This window comes from Colletotrichum godetiae (genome assembly GCF_030913485.1).
Source record: "Colletotrichum godetiae strain CBS 193.32 chromosome Unknown BDP55scaffold_102, whole genome shotgun sequence".
NCBI classification, from domain to species: domain Eukaryota; kingdom Fungi; phylum Ascomycota; class Sordariomycetes; order Glomerellales; family Glomerellaceae; genus Colletotrichum; species Colletotrichum godetiae.
Window position 1 is genome coordinate 75,367 of NW_026851350.1, and position 8,087 is coordinate 83,453.

The following is an 8,087-nucleotide window of genomic DNA, read 5'->3' on the forward strand; positions in this document are numbered from 1 at the left end:
TAGGCAGTGGCTTCTTTCGCGATCTGCTTTCTAGAACCGTCAAAGCTGGCGACAACGCTGTCGACGGACCGTGCAATGGTCAGAAAGACGTCTTTCCGTGCCTCGTACTGTCTAGCTTCTTCTGCAAGGGCTGTCAAGACGGACCCTGTGGCAGATCCGCTCGGAGCAGATGCGGTAGAGGCTGCGGGTCCCTCGGCCGAGGTAGGGGCGTCGGTGGTGGCATCAAGCTGGCTTCCCGTTAGGCTGGGCCGGGTCGGCTGTGCCTCGGCGTCGCGGCGTCGCTTAGCTCTTGAGGTGGGGTTCGGCTCCGGAGGTGTCCCGGAGCCTGATTCGGGGTCGGCTTGGTCGGCCGACATCAGTCCGGTGCCCGACGGCGGCTGTGAGGCCATCGCGGATGCGGGCTCCGGCAAGGGGAGGTGAAGAGTTTTCGGCTGTTAGTAATTTGGTGGTAGGCTCACTCATTCACTAACAGCAGATGCCAAGAAAAATTAGGCGAGAGGGAAGTTGCTGTCGCGGCTAAGTACATTGTCGGAATGGCCATTGCTAACACCCACCCTAAAACGACAAAGCACTCTTCGACCATCAGTTCGACTTGGCTCAGGTCAAGTATTGGTATGCTTTAGATTTCAGCATACCTTACCTCATCGGAATCAGTCAAAGCCCCAGGATCTTACGACTGGGGGAGTTGTTCTCGGTTGCAAATCTCAACTACAAGTCCACCCTCCTCCCTCTTCTACCCCCAGGAGTCCAGTCTTCTCAACTGCTGCTAAAATTCTCCAATCCCACAAAGTTTCCAAATACCAGAGCCTCGGTATCGCCGGAGATCAAGACCTTCCTAGTATCTAAGCTGATTTTGATTCTTTCAAGGATTTCATGAAGTCTAACATGGCTCTTACTCAAGTACAGATGTACTACTAGATTAGAAGTTGAAATGCCAAGAGCTCTTAGCTCTCGACATTGAGTACCTTTTGGTTAAAGAAATCCGAGACCGGAAAGCGTTTCCGTCAAAAATTCGAAACCGAAGGCTTAAAGTCGAGTGTTTGACCACGTGCTAGGCTGTCGTAAAGTCTGAGATATTACTCATTTCAAAGAGCCAATAAGTGAGAGTTGATACGCCAAGAGCCCAATACTTAAAGCCTTTGCGAAGCTCCATCGAGACTAGACTCGTGCACGTTTGTCACGATTCTCAATTACTCTGACTTTGCACTAAAAGGTTTGCGAAATTACGCCAGGCCAGACGAAATTAAGCTTTCACAGCCTCAACTAAGGCGTTATGCGGATCCGTCGCGGTGAATGGGTCTTTTGTGTAACTCGTGAAACCTAAAGCTTGGTGGACACATGACAACTGCTCCATTTAGCGGACTACTACGTACAACTTCATCTTCAATACTTGTGAATTCTGCCTAACGATGTCTAATAATGTTCCAGCCACTGTCAGCAGTACACTGCCAAGGATCTAATCGAACCTTGGACTCATTGCCCACGGCCGTAATATTGATACAAGTTCCATCGTGAATTCTCTATAAAAGGTCTTGTGCCGTCAAGAATGTTCTGATTACACTACAACCCAAGACACCGGATATTTAAACCACCATCACTTCTCTTCCTACTAGACTCGCTCCTTTCGATATCCATCATACACCTACACATACCATCGTTCTACCAGACATCCACGAAATCTTCGCAATGAAGTTCTCTGCCGCTCTCCTTACTATTGCCACTTTGGCTACTTCTGTATTTTCCACGGCCTTGAGTCCCCCCGACAACTCAGTCGTTGGTGCTGTTAACATGGACGTCCGCGAGGTCGCCCCTCTCGATTCCTCTCCCATTGAAGCCCGTCAGAGCTGCTTCTCCCACATTCTTCCTGTTCTCAGGATCAACCGAGACAACCGCCGAGATATCCAGGGTGATCTCGACGCCCACCGCTCCATCGAATGGAATCCGAACCGTAACGTTCGCGTCATCATCGACTTCTCGTCTACGACCACCCGGAACCGCCAGCTGAGATACCAGATCACCAACCGGTCCCAGCTGTTCGGCGCGGCCATCATCTTCAGCAACTACCAGGACACCATCACCGGCACGGTCAGGGAGACGATCAGGGTTCCGATCGGTCGCGCTACCGGGATGAGTCTCAGCCCGACCCCAACCACCGGCGCCGGCTGCATCGTTCTCGACCGCCTGGATGGTACTTGGTATGCCCAGCTAGAGTAGAGCAATCCTAGCGTCACCGTCCAACAGGGGTAGCTCGTGCTACACATCAACCCTGTCTCCAGCTAGTGTCTCTTCCAGCCAGCATTTCGAGAAGCACGTGCTGTATTCAGTCGAGGAAACAGGAACGCAGGATTTTGTTCAACCACTCAGCAATACCCCCCGGTTTAGCTTCAGTGCCAAAGGACCTTAAATAGCAAGGCTCTAAGGCTGTATCGTTATATGGAAAAGGATTTGAGCCATGGCAACTGCGTCATAAAGATGCTCAGAACTCCCTTTTTCCAAACTTCTCCGTATGGTACTACTTCAAGTACTAAACTTATTTAGAGGTACCAAGAACAAATACAGTCACTATTAGAGAGCTACACAGTCAAGTATTGCTTAGTCAGATGTACCGATAACATTTGCGAGATGCTGCGTCAGAGCAAGGAAACATTCAAAACTCATGTTAGGTGGATTGTGACAAAAACGTACACAACGCGCCGCTGTGCTGTTGCCATAATAACATCCGGGACCTTGTCCGTGGAGCTCAGCTTGACGGCAAATGAGCAGGGTATGCTCACTGTGAGACCGACAAGTTCCTGATTCAAATTTAACGGAAGCTCGTGTATTGAGGTGCACCAAGAACGAGACGATGAGAAAGCAATTTACGTGCTCGTGAGTAGGATATACTGTAGCTAGAAACTAATTGAGTCTACGCTGGACCGTTTCCGAGACCCGAAGAAACAAGGTAGCGCGTTGTTCCAGGGTGGCAGAGAAGAGACAATGGGCTCCGAATACAACATGCCTGGGGGCGGGGGTGTGAGGGAGAGGATATCATAATTCAAGTAGAGTTCTTTCCGCCCTCGATCAAGGACTGAGCTTGAGCTGGCTCATATTGCAATGGGGTTTGATAGAGACTTAGGGCCCACAATTGGCTCCAAGCTTGTGATTGGAAATCGAAATGCATAGAGTGATTGGTCAAAGAATTGACGATTCACCACTGGCTTCAAACGTTCCAAATGAAGCTGAATCGCAAGAGTGACCTACTAGCTAACAACTTGCTTGTTAAGAAACAGGGTCTGCACGTTGCAGAACCCCTTCAGGCCATTTGCGCCCCACTCGGTCCCAATGCCACTCTCCTTGTGCCCTCCGAACGGAGCGAGGGGTGAGAGATCGAAGTGTGTGTTGATCCAGACATTACCGGCTTGAATTTGTCTGGCAACTCTTGCTGCTTTATCCAGATTGTTCGACCAGACGGATGCTCCAAGACCCATCGACGTATCATTGGCTCGGGAAATAACCTCGTCTTCGTTGCTCCAGGATAGAAGGGGAACAATAGGTCCTATTCGAGATGTGTCAGAGATCCAAGATACATGCAGCAGGACATTACTTGAAGAACTTACCAAAAGGCTCCTCGACAACCAGACGAGACTTCTCGGGAGGCCGATCGATGATGGTAGGAGTTATGAAATAGCCTTGGGACTTCTCGATGCTGCCCCCAACGGCAACTTTCCATCCTTGCGACTCAATATCCGAAAAGAATGTCTTGACTCGTTCATACTGCATTGAGTTCTGTAGAGGACCGTGAGTTACCCCGGGTTGCGAGCCATCACCAAGGTTATAACCCTTAGGGTTAGGGTTAGGGTTAGGGTTAGGGTTAGGGTTAGGGTTAGGGTTAGGGTTAGGGTTAGGGTTAGGGTTAGGGTTAGGATCGAAGTGTATCGGTGAGTAAATGTAGTCTTGACGATATGAAAATGAAACGGAACGGGAAAAATAATACCTGGCCGGAGTTGAGAAAGGCGAAGAATGCCACCTGTGTTGCTTTAGTAAGCGCGAGCTTATAGAACCTTCAGGTCGAACTCACCTTTTCAGCGACCTTGTCAACATCTACGTCCGGAAACACGATGGCGGGATCGTTTCCTCCCCTTCTGGCGTTAGTCTTTGCCTCAATGAACCAGATCTCATGGTACACTCACAACTCCAATGTAACCCTTTTCAAAGTTTTGCTAGCACTCTGCATCACCAGTTTTCCGGTCGCTGTGGATCCAGTGAAGCTGATCTTATCAATGCCCGGGTGACTTGTCAACCAAGGGCCAAGGTCATCGTCTCCGCTCAAGGACTGCACCACACCGGCGGGAAGAACTGTTGTGCTAACTCAACCAGCTTCAACCCACAGTACGGTGTGAAAGGTCTGCGTGTTCATGAGCGGTCATATCAAAGCTTTAAAGTGTGTCGTATCCTTACGAGGGCTTCACAATGATCACATTTCCGGTCAGGAGAGCTGGCGCGATCTTACCTGTGGCCAGGAGCAAGGGAAAGTTCCAAGGAACAATAGCCCCAACCACACCCAGAGGAGCGTAACGAGTGATGATGGTTCGGTGATCGTTGTCCTCTACAACATCCTCTGGGAGCGGAATATTGGCCATGCCACGGATCCAGCTGATAGCAGCATCTGTCTCGGCGTCTGCTTGAGGGATCTAGGCGGTGTTAGCGTGGCTCGGCAGTTCGCTGCTGCGAAGATAAATTCACGCAAGGGTTCGTTGTTCATACAGGCTTTCCTTGCTCAGAGATTAGCAAGTCCCTGAACTGGGTTCTGTAGCTATCAACAGCATCCGCATACGCCAGGACTGCCTTCTTCCGGTCTTCATAGGGAACCTTCGACCATCCTTTGAAGGCATCTTTTGCTGCGGCGACGGCAAGGTCAAGATCCCCGCGTGTAGCAATAGGGACCTCTGCTTTTGCTCTCAGGTTCGCTGGATTGATGCCATGTCGATTCTTCTCCGTTTGAGAAGCTTTTCCATTGATAATTTGGACAAAGCGGTCGCTGAGACTCAGCGTTGCGAAGTTATCACTATTGGTGGCGGCCATGATGCGCTATGCTTGGAGTTTGGAAAGTAATTGACTTTAGAAATAAGTATCGTACCCCGCACAGGTTGTTGAGGTTTTCCTTGCAGCTCCTCAAAAGCAGATCGGTACGAGGGCATCGTTCAACAAATACATATCTAAGACATTTCGGTTACTCAGCTGGCTGAACCAAGTACCCCGCATCTAGAGACGCTGCAAAGACCGGACCGACCGCCGACACATCGGATACCATTCGTTTGGAGATCCTCGGCTATCATAGATATCTCTGAGTTAGTACCTAGCCTACTTCTTGTGCTTGTTAGTCCACAATATGCTTATACACTATTACGACCTCTCTTAATAGTACATGTAGAACAGGGAGTTCGGGAAAGGAAGTTCACACCTACAAGTTGCTCGACAAGAAGACTTCAAGAATTTTCTACTTCAGAGACAGTGAGCAATAGTAGTGGTAGAATTGCGTTGGTCTATTTGGTTTGATATTAGAGGCTTGAATCTGCGAATAGAAACCACCTGAAGGTCTGTCTAGAGAGAAGCTGTTACCAAGGTTCGACTTTCGTCCAGCCGTTTCGAAGGCTTCAATTACGACTTGCACGCTGGTCGTCGGACGTACGACGAGAGACAATGTACCATAGATTGTGTTCTTCCTTCATACAAATAACTACTCCACAATCCTAGTATTAGGAAATACAATTCCGAAGGACTGCCCGATTACATCCTGCAGGCTACATGTAGCCTTCAGTCTTCACATCAAATCATACAGACCAAACGATATACCGGAGTCAACCCCGTAATCAGTCCGCCACATTGTGCAAATAATCATCGATCTGGGCATCGATCTTTCTCGAAGTCTTCCAAAGAACAAACATCGCATATCCGGAAATGCTTGCCGTTCCTACAATAATGACTGGCCAAGCAATAGGAAACACAGGTACAGTAACAAGCAACAGCCCTCCTCGGATCAACCGCCCACGCCACGCAGAATGATACGGTGCCTCTGCGTGCTCTAGATTCTTGATCCTACACTTCCCCCGAAGTCTCTTCTTTTCGGCTCCATCAGGCATGAAACGAGTGAAGAGAACGGTGAAGGTTTGTCTAGCAAACCACCAACAATTATGGTGAAGGAAGGTGTAGTCGGACGCCACTTGGTGGATGATGGAGAGTATGTTGGCCATGTTCGCCAGAGTTGGCGGGGAAGATTCCAGGTCGACATCATGTATAGTCTTGTCGTCATGGTGAACAAGACTCGACATAGTAGGTGCCGGTATAAACATCAATTTCGCTTCGCTGTTTGGTGCTTGCTTGCCTAAGTCGCCCATTCGTTCAAGTCTAACCCATGAGATCTCTGCTACATCTTGGACTTTGATGCGCAGTAGGAGATACTCGTGTTGCAGGGTGCTATGCTCTCTGTTCCATATGACGCGGATAACGGATCCAGGTGTCTGATGGCTGACAATATGGCGGATGATGCCCAGACCTCCTAATCCCAACATCCCTTCCTTCTCCAGTTGTGTCTGCAGCGCTGAACCTTCAACCATAAAGAATGAGAACTGGGGGGCTTTTGACAGAGTTTCTAACCATTTTAACTAACCTGTGACACCTTGGGGAGTCGTGGGGCCTCGACTTTGTGACGCACCCATGATTTACTCGGAAACTTGGAACTCTTTCAGGGTACAGTGATGAGTAAGAACGAAACCGGCGATAAGTGAAGTGTGTACAGTGTGTCACAATCCATGAGTTTCTCGGAGTGCTTGGAATCGTCTTAAATGCAAGTGAATTTATGTTGCGATGGTCTGCGCCTCTATGATCTCAGAACGGCACTGCTCCATCTCGGCGTTTTTACTCAGTCGAATTTGGTGTAGTTGAATAAGGCAACCAAGGCTAAAAGTGAAGGCAACGAACCCGGAGATCGCTAGCTCGCTATACGATGACCCGTGATGCGGTAGCGTGTTGAGCTCGACATAAAGAGGCAGTGTCCGGCGTCACATTTGAAGTCATGGGCCATGCTTCTACACTCTCATCCACCACACCACCTCTCCATTTCTCAGACTTCCGCGCGCTTTGACTGCAAATTGGTTCAAGGCTGAGGTTTTTTGTTGGGGCCACGATGGCTACGAAACCAGCGCCACGATCCCCAACCAGGGGCCAAGTGCCATCAAACGTGTTGGGAGCGACAGGCACCTATCAGGAAACCCCGCATGCTACTCTGTCACGACCACATAGCCCACCATTCTCTGCCTACCTTCAGCTCGTCGCTTTTACTGCCACCATCACGGTTTCCGTTTCTATCTCGGCTAGCCAAGGATTTGCTACGGGAGGCAACTTCTTCGGTATTCCTCTAACTAATGAGACTGATCCAACTATAACGACCGCCGTTCGAGCCACCGCAGACGCGGCGTATTGGCTTTCATGGGCAGCAGCAGCATCTTCGGTCTCGTTGATGATCGCACTCATGTTACAGCTGATGCAAACAGATGAGATGTTTCTGGATGCTCTAGAAAGAATAGAAGGAGGCCAGAGTCTGAACCTCCCAAGAGTAGTTGTGGGATTTGGGAGCTGGGTTGCTCTCTTGTTGCAAGCAGCGCATTAGCCTTTATAGGGCAAGCTCTGAGGGCAATTAACAACAAGGTGGGAGTATGATACAGGCAAGTACCCTCTCTTATGGAGTTCCAGGCGCATAGTAATTCTGATTGCGTTCCAGTGGGCATTACTTGCCGGGGGACAATTTTCGTGTTCTTTTACCTACACACCATCAAGTTCTGGAAGACGTTCAAGAAGTTCATTTCAGGATTTCAGACTTGAAGCGGCAGGTATTGTTCTTGTCTTTCTACTTGGCCGTGAATTTTGAAACAAAATTAATCACTCTGGCAGGCTATTCACATGGTGCGAGACTCGAGAGGACGGGATACCAATTACTCTCGTTTGATATCTTAGTCAAGAATCAGCAAAAGACTTAAGCAAGGCCCTACAGGGAGAAGGCGGACGCTGAGCAAGATATGGAGAGTCTCAACTACATTTTCGGTCGCGCCGAG

General features: G+C 49.4%; 4 protein-coding genes across 4 annotated transcripts; 2 read left to right on the top strand and 2 right to left on the bottom strand.

Moving 5' to 3' along the window:
* The first annotated feature begins 1,449 nt into the window (after window positions 1–1,449).
* BDP55DRAFT_596456 (EC13 protein) lies at window positions 1,450–2,461 on the top strand. Its single transcript, XM_060570990.1, has 2 exons — window positions 1,450–1,770; window positions 1,843–2,461. The coding sequence occupies exons 1-2, from the start codon at window positions 1,687–1,689 to the stop codon at window positions 2,212–2,214; spliced, it is 456 nt and encodes a 151-aa protein (XP_060421927.1). The 5' UTR covers window positions 1,450–1,686; the 3' UTR covers window positions 2,215–2,461.
* A 778-nt stretch (window positions 2,462–3,239) lies between these two features.
* BDP55DRAFT_699172 (aldehyde dehydrogenase) lies at window positions 3,240–5,061 on the bottom strand (the record flags this gene model as incomplete). The annotated part of the gene is made up of 7 exons (XM_060577866.1): window positions 3,240–3,535; window positions 3,597–3,819; window positions 4,058–4,118; window positions 4,170–4,312; window positions 4,354–4,384; window positions 4,438–4,670; window positions 4,744–5,061. The coding sequence occupies 7 exons, from the start codon at window positions 5,059–5,061 to the stop codon at window positions 3,240–3,242; spliced, it is 1,305 nt and encodes a 434-aa protein (XP_060421928.1).
* A 1,055-nt stretch (window positions 5,062–6,116) lies between these two features.
* Window positions 6,117–6,593, bottom strand: BDP55DRAFT_511063 (uncharacterized protein; the record flags this gene model as incomplete). The annotated part of the gene is made up of 1 exon (XM_060567712.1): window positions 6,117–6,593. A coding segment is annotated over one exon (477 nt), but the record flags the coding sequence as incomplete, so codon positions are not given.
* A 674-nt stretch (window positions 6,594–7,267) lies between these two features.
* Window positions 7,268–7,639, top strand: BDP55DRAFT_506963 (uncharacterized protein; the record flags this gene model as incomplete). The annotated part of the gene is made up of 1 exon (XM_060567676.1): window positions 7,268–7,639. A coding segment is annotated over one exon (372 nt), but the record flags the coding sequence as incomplete, so codon positions are not given.
* Between the last annotated feature and the right edge of the window lie 448 nt (window positions 7,640–8,087).

Coding starts and splice junctions, on each gene's coding strand:
- BDP55DRAFT_596456 (XM_060570990.1), top strand. CDS start 1,687: ATGAAGTTCTCTGCCGCTCTCCTTACTATTGCCACTTTGGCTACTTCT. Junction 1,771..1,842: donor TGAGTCCCCCCGACAACTCA/GTCGTTGGTGCT, acceptor GAAGCCCGTCAG/AGCTGCTTCTCCCACATTCT.